This window comes from Mercenaria mercenaria, chromosome 18 (assembly GCF_021730395.1).
Source record: "Mercenaria mercenaria strain notata chromosome 18, MADL_Memer_1, whole genome shotgun sequence".
In the NCBI taxonomy this organism is placed as follows: Eukaryota; Metazoa; Mollusca; class Bivalvia; order Venerida; family Veneridae; genus Mercenaria; species Mercenaria mercenaria.
Window position 1 is genome coordinate 7,274,674 of NC_069378.1, and position 14,372 is coordinate 7,289,045.

General features: G+C 34.3%; 1 protein-coding gene across 3 annotated transcripts in view; it reads left to right on the top strand.

Moving 5' to 3' along the window:
* Window positions 1-14,372, top strand: part of LOC123538773 (uncharacterized) — a 63,333-nt gene that overhangs the window by 16,837 nt on the left and 32,124 nt on the right. The window contains exons 7-16 of one of the 3 annotated variants that reach the window (XM_045323140.2): window positions 3,378-3,452; window positions 4,609-4,632; window positions 5,158-5,178; window positions 7,061-7,194; window positions 7,828-7,990; window positions 8,339-8,437; window positions 10,567-10,668; window positions 11,707-11,904; window positions 12,706-12,852; window positions 13,567-13,740. In XM_045323140.2, coding sequence (XP_045179075.2) covers window positions 3,378-3,452; window positions 4,609-4,632; window positions 5,158-5,178; window positions 7,061-7,194; window positions 7,828-7,990; window positions 8,339-8,437; window positions 10,567-10,668; window positions 11,707-11,904; window positions 12,706-12,852; window positions 13,567-13,740 — 1,137 coding nt within the window. The remainder of the gene's footprint in view (window positions 1-3,377; window positions 3,453-4,608; window positions 4,633-5,157; window positions 5,179-7,060; window positions 7,195-7,827; window positions 7,991-8,338; window positions 8,438-10,566; window positions 10,669-11,706; window positions 11,905-12,705; window positions 12,853-13,566; window positions 13,741-14,372) is intronic. The other 2 variants (XM_053529388.1, XM_053529389.1) reach the window with 2 other exon arrangements.

The following is a 14,372-nucleotide window of genomic DNA, read 5'->3' on the forward strand; positions in this document are numbered from 1 at the left end:
AAAACAGACACCTTACATTCAAACCTTGTTAAAACAGACACCTTACAGTAAAACCTTTATAAAACAGACACCTTACAGTAAAACCTTTATAAAACAGACACCTTACATTCAAACCTTGTTAAAACAGACACCTTACAGTAAAACCTTTATAAAACAGACACCTTACAGTAAAACCTTTATAAAACAGACACCTTACATTCAAACCTTGTTAAAACAGACACCTTACAGTAAAACCTTTTTAAAACAGACACCTTACAGTAAAACCTTTATAAAACAGACACCTTACATTCAAACCTTGTAAAAACAGACACCTTACAGTAAAACCTTTTTAAAACAGACACCTTACAGTAAAACCTTTATAAAACAGACACCTTACAGTAAAACCTTTATAAAACAGACACCTTACATTCAAACCTTGTTTAAACAGACATCTTACAGTAAAACCTTGTTAAAACAGACACCTTACAATAAAACCTTTATAAAACAGACACCTTACATTCAAACCTTGTTAAAACAGACACCTTACAGTAAAACCTTTTTAAAACAGATACCTTACAGTAAGATCTTGTTAGAACAGACATCAAGCATAAAAAACATTTTTATACAGACATTGAACAATAAAACCTTGTTTAACAAGCCACTTTCTGATCTGATACCTTGTGAACAAAGTTTTCCCTCCTTTGCCAGTTATACTTGGTCAGGATTTATGTCATAGTCCTTTATGTCGTCTGTTTGTTAGACTTGGACTTTTAGTCATGTTTATGTAATAACAGTACATGTAAAATGAGCCCTTGGGCCAATTTGTTTTATATTTGCGGTGTACGCTGTGCCGCCACTGGCACCTGACAAGGCATTTCTTTGGCTTCCTAGCACTGGTCGAGTTAATCTGGTATCTGCGGATATGCAAGCCTTGCGTGATAGACTAAGTAGCAAGTAATGTGTTTTCGCAATATATATTCGGATAAACATTTGGAAATTTGTGGTAAATTCTGGTAAAGGAAGATAAAACCCACAAGAAAAAATCCCTGACTTATTTGGAACAGTTCACAGTAGAAAATCATTACAAATTAGAAGTGTGTTAATTTTACTTGCAGTACAGGTTGCTGGCATATGCCGGATTGTTTGTTTATTCTTAAACTGGAGAAAATTATTTTCTTGCTGCTCATGTGACTGGCTGTCCTGGGTTAGGTGAAATGAATTGGGCCTATGTTATGTTACATGTATCTTTTTTCTGTCCAATATTGTTGGACGCCTCACCTATGTTGTTTCGAAATATAACCATTTCATGTGAGGAAGCTATCTATCTGGTTTTTGTGAGGAAGGTGGTTCAATCCAGGTGGCTGTGCACAAAATAATGTATGGAAGGGCACACCTTTTTTGCCTGGAAAGACACCATATCACCTTAATCGTATTAATTGTGTTTTTAATGTGCTTTGTCTATTAAAAATAATTAGCATAATATGTATTTAATTATCCCTATGAAGTTATTTAAAACTCAGAAAGAAATGTTATTGTAAACTTTTCTTCTTTTTGTTTTTAGCTCACCTGAGCACAGACTGCTCAGGATGAGGTATTGTGATCGCTCACCGTCCGGCGTCCGTCCGTCCGTCCGTCGTCCGTCCACACTTTCCTTTAAACAACATCTCCTCCTAAACCAACAGGCCAATTTTGATGAAACTTCACAGGGATGTTCCTTGGATGGCCCCCTTTCAAAATTGTTCAAAGAATTAAATTCCATGCAGAACACTGGTTGCCATGGCAACCGAAAGGAAAAACTTTAAAAATCTTCTTCTCAAAAACCAGAAGCCCTAGAGCTTAGATATTTGGTGTGAAGCATTGCCTAGTGGACCTCTACCAAATTTGTTCAAATCATGACCCCGGGGTCAAAATTGACCCCGCCCCCAGGGGTCACTTGATTTTACATAAGGAAGTCTTAAAAAATCTTCTTCTCAAAAACCAGAAGCCTTAGAGCTTAAATATTTGACATGTAGCATTGCCTACTGGACCTCTACTAAAATTGTTCAAATCATGACCCCCGGGGTCAAAATTGACCCCGCCCCAGGGGTCACTTGATTTTACATAGGAAAATCTTCAAAAAATTTCTAAAAATAAACCAGAAGGCCTAGAGCTTAGATATTTCACATGTAGCATTGCCTAGTGGACCTCTACAAAATTTGTTCAAACATGGCCCCCGTGGTCAAAATTGACCCCGCCCCAGGGGTCACTTGATTTTACATAGGAAAATATTAAAAAAATCTTCTTCTGAAAAACCAGAAGCCCTAGAGCTTAGATATTTGAAATGTAGCATTGCCTAGTGGACCTCTACTAAAGTTGTTCAAATTATGACCCGGGGGTCAAAATTGACCCGGCCCTAGGGGTCACTTGACTTTACATAGGAAAATCTTCAAAAGTTTTCTAAAAATAAACCAGAAGGCCTAGAGCTTAGATATTTCACATGTAGCATTACCTAGTGGACCTCTACAAAATTTGTTCATATCATGACCCCCTGGGTCAAAATTGACCCTGCCCCAGGGGTCACTTGATTTTACATAGGAAAATCTTCAAAAATTTTCTAAAAATAAACTAGAAGGCCTAGAGACTAGATATTTGACATGTAGCATTGCCTAGTGGACCTCTACAAAATTTGTTCAAACCTTGTCCCCCGGGATCAAAATTGACTCCGCCCTAGGGGTCACTTGATTTTACATAGGAAAATCTTTAAAAAAAATTCTAAAAATAAACCAGAAGGCCTAGATCTTAGATATTTGACATGTAGCATTGCCTAGTAGACTTTTACAAAGTTTATTCAAATCATGACCCCTGGGGTCAAATTGACCCTGCCCCATGGGGTTACTTGATTGTACATAGAAAAATCTTCAAAATTTTCTAAAAATAAACCAGAAGAGCTTAGATATTTGACATGTAGCATTGCCTAGTGGACCTCTACAAAAAATTTTCAAATCTTGTTTTTAAAGTTACTTAAAGAAAATTTCAACTATATTTTCTCATAATTCTTTTGATTGATTTCTGTTATGATCTTTTGACCTTGAAGACTTGTCCTTAAGTGCAATGATAACAGGTGAGCGATATAGGGCCATCATGGCCCTCTTGTTTTGTTATATTTACACAGTTTTTGTTACTTCCAAACATTTTTAAAAGAATACATCTCTGCAGATTGTTTTCATATTTTGATTTTTACATCAATTTTCACTTTAATATATTTCACTATTTTCCTATATTTTATTTCAGTTTCAAATGTTTTTACTTTAAAACATTTTCTAAATACATTTATATATATCATATTTTGTTTTCATATTTTATTTTCACTCCTTTTCACTTAACTAACACATTTGCATTATATTTTGTTTCACTTTCAGTGTATAAGATTGAAGGTGAGGACTTAGACGATGAAGAGTTTGAGAGAGAATGGGAACGTAAATATGGAACTAAAGGTTTGTTCACTGCATAACTTATTCCATCATATGATCTGAATACAGTAAAACTTGTTTTACCATTTTTGGGAAAATGAGAACAATTTTAAATTAACAGAATAAAACTGAAGTGTGTAGACAGTTGAAAGTAACACACACACACACACACAAAATGAGACCTGCAAACAATTCAAGCTTTGAAACCTTTGGCACAGAAAGCAGGATCTAAACTTGGTGCAAAAGATTTTCTAGACAGGGGACAACCTAAACATATTTTACTGTATCTTTGACCAGTACCCAGATTTTTAAATAAAATTTTCCTTTTAATACACCTGATTGCTCTACGAAATGTTTTAAACACCAGTTTAGTTTTCACCATTTATAACGATGTTTCCTATACTCAGAATGTGGAAGTTCTTTTTTCACCCTATAAATCAACTTTTCCAAGTTTTGAAAGATCTGATGTTTATTGACCCCAAAACTTTTTTTTTACTTCTATATTTTTTCAAGTTTTTCCATTTTCAACATTAAATTTAATTTGTTTTTCGTTTTTCAGTTACATAACACAGCATTCTCAAGTACCCATGAGTAATTCATTCAAAATTCGGAAATATTTTTTAAAGCTGCTCGCCCGCAGAAAGGTTTACGGATTCACAGCACTATATGGTTATGTAGGAAAAAGTAAAGCGTTGCAAACGGTATATAGCCATATAGAGCGGTGAATCCGTAAACCTGTTTTCATAAGCCATTTTCTCAGAACGTTACGTAGATTTTCGCTTATTTTGTTGATCATGCCTTTTCATTTTACATTCTTGTTATAAAAATGTTGCTTTTGTGAAATTGAATATTTTGGACCAAACTGAGGGCGAGCAGCTTTAAAATGTTAAAAAATATTGATGTCACGGTTTATGACATGAATTTAAAAATTTAAAGTATAGTGCAGTAGAAAGTTTGATTATGAAATGTATATAAATAACAATTAATTAAAGAACTAAATTTCTGGACTATTTTGTATGTGGTAGCATCCAGATATGCTGTGTTATGTCTCTGTTTGTTCACATTGTACCCTGTTCTTGTTTTCTAAGTCTGTATATTTGTTTGATAATACGTTCCACCATATAATTGTTTGACCATGTGTTTGTGCTCTCACTGTATTGTTTAGCATAAATGATTTTAGAATTTGAGCAGCACCTGCAAAAAGGTAAATTCACCATAGATGTGTGCAGTTTTATATTTCATAAATAAAAAATAAAACAGTAATGTCCACACAAGACTTTTTTATATAAATTGGCATAATATTTGCTTTATCAATGGGGCCCTGGTAATACGTTAAGCATAATGAAAACACTGTTGCCTGTCCAATTGTTATTTAGGACATAAATATACAATTAATGTTACCCATATCAACAATATTGTATGAAAACTATAATAAATAATATTTTTTATGGACATTACTGTCTTGCTAAAGCTGTTGTTTTAATTTGTTGTAAATTACATTTTTTTTACTAGCAAACATTGTATTTTCACCATCAGAATAAAATCTCATTCTAAATGCTAATTAATTACTTAATTGATTCATTTCTTCATGAAACTAATTTTGATTATTACTAAATCATATTACTAGAACATGTAGTCGGAATTAGTTAATCAGTACTGTAATAATGTTTTATATTACTGTAGTTTTGAAACTTGAAATGGATTTTTTTCTTTGAATTGTAACCTATAGGTGATAAGTTTGAAGTTAATTGTAAGTTATAGGTTGTAAGTTTGAAATGAATGTAGCTTTAAGTAATTTTATCACATGTTTGACAACATGGGAGTGAAGTGAAGCCATTACATAAGTTTGGTATTACACTTTATGTAATAAAGCTGTGACGTTGACTTTGTTTTAAGAATAGGAGACGAGACATTGGTCGAACTGACTCTGTCTTTAACACGTAAAAAAGGAGGAAATTTTGATGTTTCAGCTAACATGTGATAAAAAGAATATTATATTTGTGCCTTTTGACATTGAATTTATTAAACTTGATGAAGAAAAGAGAAAAAATGCTTGGCAGAGCCTCGCTTTTATTTATTTTTATTCAACTCAATTAATAAATGCAATATGAAAAGATGCTTATGTAATATCCACTGTATACTAACTATTCATCTAATATTTGAAACAAGCTTGACTCTTGAGTATTTTTTCATGCTTGGCAGATGTGATTTTATAACAGCAGTTCAGTATGTCTTAAGCAAATCACCATGACCTTTTGCTTGCATTTGTCAGTATGTCTTAAGCAAATCACCATGACCTTTTGCTTACATTTGTCAGTATGTCTTAAGCAATCACCATGAGTTGTTGTTTACCTTTGTCAGTATGTCTTAAGCAAATCACCATGAGTTGTTGCTTACGTTTGTCAGTATGTCTTAAGCAAATCACCATGAGTTGTTGCTTATGTTTGTCAGTACGTCTTAAGCAAATCACCATGAGTTGTTGTTTACCTTTGTCAGTACATCTTAAGCAAATCACCATGAGTTGTTATTTACCTTTGTCAGTACATCTTAAGCAAATCACCATGAGTTGTTGTTTACCTTTGTCAGTATGTCTTAAGCAAATCACCATGAGTTGTTGCTTAGGTTTGTCAGTATGTCTTAAGCAAATCACCATGAGTTGTTGCTTACGTTTGTCAGTATGTCTTAAGCAAATCTCCACGAGTTGTTGCTTACGTTTGTCAGTATGTCTTAAGCAAATCACCATGAGTTGTTACTTACGTTTGTCAGTATGTCTTAAGCAAATCACCATGAGTTGTTGCTTACGTTTGTCAGTATGTCTTAAGCAAATCACCATGAGTTGTTGCTTACGTTTGTCAGTATGTCTTAAGCAAATCACCATGAGTTGTTGCTTACGTGTTGTTGCTTACATTTGTCAGTATGTCTTAAGTAAATCACCATGAGTTCTTGCTTGCACTTGTCAGTATGTCTTAAGCAAATCACCATGAGTTGTTGCTTACATTTGTCAGTATGTCTTAAGCAAATCACTATGAGTTTTTGCTTACATTTGTCAGTATGTCTTAAGCAAGTCACTATAACTTTTTGCTTACATTTGTCAGTATGTCTTAAGCAAATCACCATGAGTTTTTGCTTACATTTGTCAGTACTTCTTCAGCATTAAATCACTATAACTTTTTGCTTACATTTGACATTATGTCTTAGGCAAGTCAGTATGACTTTTTGCAGCTCATAATTTTTTTAAAGGTGAAAATGTAAGAATTATAATATGCTTTATATAAAAATTGTTGCTGAAGTGAATAGGATTTATCAAAACTTATGTCTACATAGCATTTTGCTAAGATTTGCAGTGTTGTGTCATTTGTTGTACCAAATGCGTGTAAAGTATTTTTTTTTTCTAATTAAGTTTGCAGTTCAAAGAAGCATTTAAAGAAGTTAATTTTTACAATATTCTATGTTCTGTTTTGGTCAGTTGTTCACTTTAATGTTGTTCCTTTTGTCTACAAATTTATAAACCCTTGAGAATATACATTTCTGTTGTACATTTGTCTCCTACTGTGTCTTTGTTGGAAGTTAAAGTTTTCATGAGAATTCGTGAGAAATATTCCACATGTAATTATGTTGTTTCATTATTGTAGTGCCACCAAAATTGCCTATTGACACACCAAGGATCGTCACCCAGACCACGGACTCTATTTGGTTCACCTGGCTCCCGGCTAGAATTCCAGCTTATGCAACACAAACCAACATCAGCTATGTCGTGGAAATTAGGGTACCAGCTTATTTTATATCATTAGTGAAACAATATCACTAATTTTGACAACTCTTTTTGAAATTATATTACTGGTATATCATTCAACTTATGGTAGCAGTACAAATAAATATAAATAAGAAAGTGTTGAATTCTTCATGTGAGGAAGCCATCCAGCTGGCTTACGGAAGATTGGTGGTTCTACCCAAGTTCCCGTCCATGATGAAATATACATTGAGGCAGAGGGGCACCTGGGGTCTTCCTCCACCATCAAGAAAGTTGCAGTATTACCTTTGTGTCAGTATGACGATAAACCTAACAACAACAACAACAAAAAAGTAAATAAGAAAGTTGCAATAAGTAGTAATATTGCTAAAAGCTATTGATGTCATATTAATCTGGTATCTGTTATGGTTTTAAACTTCATGATGTTTTGTAAACATATACCTTTAAAATGATTCTGTTTTTGCGACCAGGGCAGACCAAGATGAGCAGGCGGGATCATGGTCTGCACTGTTTGCTATTCAGTCAGTAAATTTTTAGTGAACACCCCTTTGAATGATAAATGGTACTGCCCAAATGGAATGATAGACCTGTCCATTTTAGAAATTTAGCAGGTTAAAGGTTAAATATAATTATATGGTGCTTTTTAAGGAGCCGCCATCAACAGCTTGGCAGCGGGATGCAACAGACTTGGTAGACTGCCAGTATGTGAAGGAAGGTTTGAATCCCAACCAGGAGTACCACATCAGAGTCCGGGCAGAGACAGAATTTGGCCCAAGTGACGCAACAATGCCCATCATCATAAGAGGCAAAGGTAAGAGCTTCTCTTTGAAATTTTTCTCACATTGATTACACAAAAGTGTTTTTGTTAATTTTTAAAGACTGCTTCTGCCATTAAAAAAAAAATATCAACTGGCATTAAATTTTGTTTGAACATAAAACATCCAGCTTTTCTATTGACAATTAGTTCTAGGTGGGATACATATATACTGTCAGTTTATTTTGATATCATATTAAGGTTTTTTAAAAAATTTATAACTTATAGATAAAACATTTAATTACTGGAACTCAAAATAGGACCTCAAATATATATTTTGCTTCTAGAATGCAAAGTTCAAGCTTTTAAAATTAATTTATTAAGCAATATATTTGTTACATTTAGGTTCAAGACCTGGTTCAAGGAGATCCAGTGTAGAGAGAGATGAGAGAAGTCTAGAAGACAAAATTGATCTGTCTTACCTTGACAATGTTATGGCAGGAGGTATGTGTTGTTTATTAGCTCACCTGAGCAGGAAGCTTTAAGAAATTGTCCGTCCATTGTCCACAGTTTCTTTGACCCTTACCCTGCTAAATTTCTAAAATGGACTGGTCCGTCATTCAGTTTGGGCAGCATCACTTATTATTTAAAGGGGTGTTCACTGAAAATTTACTGACTGAATAGCAAACTGCAGACCATGATTGATCAGCCTGCACGGACGGACATGCAGTCTGATCTTGGTCTGCACTGGTCGCAAAGGCAAAATTGCTTGCTAAAGGTTAAAGAACATGTCATTCTAAACAACTATGCCAGTTTCAACCAAACTTAACAGGAATGTTCCTTGGGTGGTCCCTTTCCAGATTCCTTCAGTTTTAGCTCATTTGTACAGAATTCTGGTTGCATTACAGGGGAATCTTATGTTTGAAGTGAGTGGTCTCAGAAATTACATAATAGTGGAAATTTGCAGAGGTGCATGTATTAAGAAGGTGTCCGATTTAGGCAATGTCATTCTATAAAATACAGAACATGCATTTAAGGAGGTAGGTTACCTTCATATTTGTATGTGCGCATGTCCAACCGGAAGCGAACGTGACGATTTACGACGACGTTTACGACAAACTAAATGTGTTTGTGTATCCATTCTTCTGAAAACAAATCATGAACATGTCTCCGATCTAATGCTTTACGGTTTAATAATGCAGAAATAATGAATAAATTGCCGCAGAAACGCCTCAAAACAATGTTGTCTTAAAATGACGTCATGACGTTACGTGTCAGTTACCACGCAAAATTAATAGCTTTTATTTTGAAAGTACGTAATTCTGTACATTTTCTTTATTTTAACTATTTTCAAATAACCATTATTTGCTGAAATATTTTTTATGAGTCTTTTGCTCTGAATAATAATCAGTATTTTGCTTCTTTTATGTAGTTATATTGAAATGTTATGCGGAATGTAAGAAAATGGATGATGGCAACCAATGTTATTTGGAATATAGTTGGGTGAAAGGTTACTTGTTACGGCCATTTCAAATAAAAAGTCTAGCAGTTTGATTTGTAATACCTATTTTTCAGGTTTCATTGATAATTTGTTACTTATATACTAAAACTAAGATCTAAAATTGGTCGAATTTCAGTAGAAAATTGTGGTTTCTTGAATTGAATTGACGTTACCATGGAAACGAAGCCCGTGACCTATGTATCTAAATGTAAACTTCAAAAGCGTTGACACTGGTCTATTTAAGAATCACAGCTTCAGCTTTTTATTTTCATTTCAACAATATCCATGAGAATAATAGCAGCACGCTGAACGATTTTTCCATGAAAAATGGAAGACGAGAGGTACTGCTGTACGTATTCTAAGCTGTGAAATTTGTTTGAATAATTGCAAATAACACGAAAATGTAACTTACGTTAGAAATAATATGTTTTAAAGCTACATAAACTAGAAAGATAATCTTATTCAATATTTTTTTAAAGAAATTACGACAAACAGCAAGATATAAGCTATTTTAAACATCTCTGTTGCCATGGTTACTTTAAAATTTAAGAAAAATAGGGTACCATGTAAACTGCTTGGTATTTTGCTAATAATATTACCCAAATATTTTATGTTGGTCATTAACAGAATGGCACTGAAGCCGTCGAAAACCCCTATTTTTATACATAGTTGTTTAAAAATGAGAGAAAATGTGTAACCATGGAAACACGAGCCCCACGACATATACATTTTAAGCTTATATTAGAAAGATAACGTGCATACCAGTAAAATTATCAATTATGCAGACTTCTACGGGTATCAATGAAACTAAAATACACTGAAAAGTGTTGAATATCCGTATTTTCCTTCTTCTTTCAATATGAAATACCTTTGGAGGGTCATGTTCTTCAAACCTGGATAAAAATCGAACTTGAAGGGACATAGACAAAGGAAATTGAGGTTGTAGCAGGTAAAACTTCATATTACACGAAATACAAAAACATGCTGCGGTTCAACTAATTTGAATTTTCCCTTGTAACAAGGTAACCTACCTCCTTAAGTAATAATATATATATATATATACTCGCAAAAATACCAAAAATTTGATCTGTTACTATTTATTAGCCTAATCCATTGTCTATTTGATTTTCAGTTCCTCCAAGAATGGCCTCATCCAGACCACTGAGCTCCAGTGTTGGTCCAGACCGGCTCACCCTCACCTGGAGTCCATGCAGAACTCCTTCCTATGTCAAAGGTATGCTTCTACAAAGAGCTATCTATTGTAAAAGTTCCAATCATTAAAAGGATCTTTAAAATATGTAAGTTTATTCCTATACAGCATGAAATGTGAAACTAAGACTTATTGTAAGGTCTCATATGCATACTGTGCTACAAGGGTTGGATAATCATTCACAGGCTGATATGTTAGATCATTTTTCCTTCTTTTCATGTTCAAAAGAAGATCACCATGACAAATAGATGTGGATATTTTCCAGAATAATGTAGAGTTTATGTGTCATTATATATAACTAGTACCATAGTATCCTCACTAAAAGTGAACACTATTATAGACAAGGTTTTCCCTTGGGAAAAACAGGAATTAGCCCTGATGTGTAATTTGACAAATGTATATTTTCCCCAATAGGTAGCCAAAAATTTTTGATATATTGTATGGACTACTGTAAAAGCAGAAATTTTTGCAAGGGTTTAATTAAATTTTCGCTATATTCGCAAGGTCCTACGTCTCGCAAAAACTAATTATTGGGTAAATATTAACCATTAGTATAATTCTAATTCAAGTAGGATACCTTTTTAACAATTTTGTGAATATTAAACCTCACGAACATACTTAAAATTTCAAATTTGACAAATTTTTACCCAGCATAAATATGTGCTTTTACAGTAAATTTGGTTCCCACTCAGATAGATCAATTTTTTGTCTTTAAGATGCCCAGCATGAAGAGTTCTGGTCAGGCTTTTATTGTACCTCTATATGCTCTAATTTTAAGGATGATATATCTCCCAGCTCGAGTGACAGCTTTTGAAGTTGGGCTTTTTAATACAGTTATTCTCAAAATGTTTTTACTTTAAAGTTACACAAACCATACTGTGTATTTAGTAACTATATTATTAGTGAAAGCTTGAATTTTGGACCCAGACTAAAATAAAAATTACAGTATCTGATTGGTTGTTTTAGAGGACAGTTTTGATATTGACCAATGGCAGATAAGCTTTGTGAGACTGGTTTCTCAGCTCAGTTTTAAACTGTACCTGGAATTTTACTTCATTTCAGTATCAAATGTAACATATATAATTGAGAAGCGTGAGCCTCCAGGACATGTCTGGACTGTACTGGCGAAGGACATTACAGGACACAAGTTTGAGGTTACAGGTCTGAATCCTGAACAGGATTACATGTTCAGAATACGGGCCAGAAATGAGTTTGGGCTTAGTGATCCCACTCTTCCAATGACACTCTTCAGGGATAGAGGTAAGAAATGACTTTTTCACTTGTTTATACAGTTGAAACTTGATATCTCGAACTCCCTTAACTCAAAATTCTTGCTATCTTGAAGACATTTTCAAGTCTGTCCCGAAAAAGGTGCACAAAATATCATTTTAAGTCAAAATTTGGATTGTCTTGAAGTAAAATGCTTGAACCCTCGAAATTGAGATACTGAGTATCAACTGTATTTTGTTAAACTTTACTGTTTGATATGAGCTTTTGGTAATAATATTCACTTATTGAATGAATCCGAGGGACAGAGGGCAAGACTATTGACCGGCAAGCCATTCATTAAGGGTTTTATAACATGACATCAGAAATTAATATTCACATTATTGTTTTTTAATTTTTAACTTATATGCCCAGTAAACTTGTTAAATATTATAAATATAGACCAGTCAGATAGCACAAACTATGTACTGGAAATTTATATAAAAGACATATGTAATTCTATTTTTAGTAGATTTCTCTTTCAGATTCAGGTACATGCCATTGCTATCATATATTATGTCATTCTAAAGAATTCAAAAGGTTGCAAAGATTAAGTACCTTCATAAACAAAATCTCTATTTTTATCAGGATATATGCATTAGCATTGTTCAATGCTATTAGACCACATTATTTCAACTTTTCTTCTTGTAACTGCATATCTCTGCTAAATGTTAAGAAATTTATTGACCAAGAAGATAGCATAATTATGTTCTAATGTAAAATATTGAATGTATAATCTCTGATAAAACTCGCCATCACTATGTATTTTTGTTGAAAAAAATGTATCTTTCTTAGATGACTATGTCCCACCAAGAGTAAGGAGTCGCTCAAGTTCTCGAGACAGTATCTCTATGCTTGTATCCAAGGTGATGAGGCGGAGCTCTTCCATTGACTATAACATCCAACCAATGGAAGATGACAGGAGCTCACAGGAAAGAATACGTAAGACTTATAGTGTCTGAAACAAACAACATGAAATAAATTTATGAATATCAATTCAGTTGGTATGAAAATCTATCTATAATTTCATATTGATAACTGGATTATGCAGAACACATGACCCAGTTACTAGATCCAATGTCCAGGTAACACTTGGAGGTCAAAGGGCAAAAATCTTTATTTTAAAGTCTATTCCATATCTTTTAAATAGCTGGAAGGATTTTCATAAAATCAGCATCAATCATTCACTGAATAAGAGGACATAATTATGTATTGCGAGACTCAGGCCACTAGATCTAACCCCATTCCATGTATCAAAGTGGGATCTGGCATTATTAATCATCTTTAGTGATAGCTCTAGTTTGTATTTTCATATTTAAAATTCTGAGATTAAACTTCAAAATTTACTGGTATAACTCTGTAACTATGTAAAAACTTTTATTCACAAAAGTCACACAAGGGGAGCAGTAGACTAGTGGTAAAGGTGTTTGCTGCTTAACCTAGGGGCCATAGGTTCAAGCCCAATTGGGGTCATAACCACGCTTTTTCATATTACACCAGTACCATTTTTTCCAGGAAGCAAACATGAGAGTGGTTCAAAAAGCTTCAAGCTTTCATTACAAATAGAGTTCAAATAAATAAGTATTAACTAAGTCAAACCAGGAAGGAAAATATTAAAGTGTTACAACTATTGTTACTTTGATTGTTTTTCTACAGCATGTCAACCTCAATATATAACTACTACCTATGACACACAATATGGGGTGCTGGGTAAGAAGGGAAAGATACAGCTTGAGGTACGTGGCTATCCCCTTCCCACAGTACACTGGTACCAGGGCGAGGAGAAAATTGAATATGGTGGTCGGTTCAATGCTTTCGTCACCCCTAGTGGTAAGTTGAAACTTTTGATATTCACAGAAGAACAGATTAAGGATTTCACTCTGTGAGCTTTAAAATCAATGCAGACATATCTCACATGCATTACTTTACGTTTTTTGAGGACCTCCATGGTGGAATTGGTAAAGCTGCTGACTTCAAATCACTTGACACTGACTGCGCTAGGTTTGAAACCCCCCTTACAGAAGAAAAAGGCCTGCTGCGTACTCTTGCTGTGTACATACAGTGTATATGATGCGTACATGATGTGTTCTGAAATCAAGGGCTTTAAATAGTACGCAGGATATACACCGCACATACACCGATAGTACGTTTGTAGTACACTTTTGACATGCAAATGAGCTCTGCCGCGTACTACTTGCTGCGTACATGCTGTGGACTACATAGTACACAGGATGTACGCTGGAGGAATTTAGTATGCGGGAAATAGTACGCAGCATGTACGCGGCACATACACTTTTCACATGCAAATGAGCCTGCGGTGTACTACCCCTGTGGCGTACATGCTGTGTACTCCTGCGGCGTACATGCTGTGTACTCCTGCGGCGTACATGCTGTGTACTCCTGACCCGAGTGCTGCGGCGTACATGCTGTGTACTCCTGCTGCATACATGCTGTGTACTCTT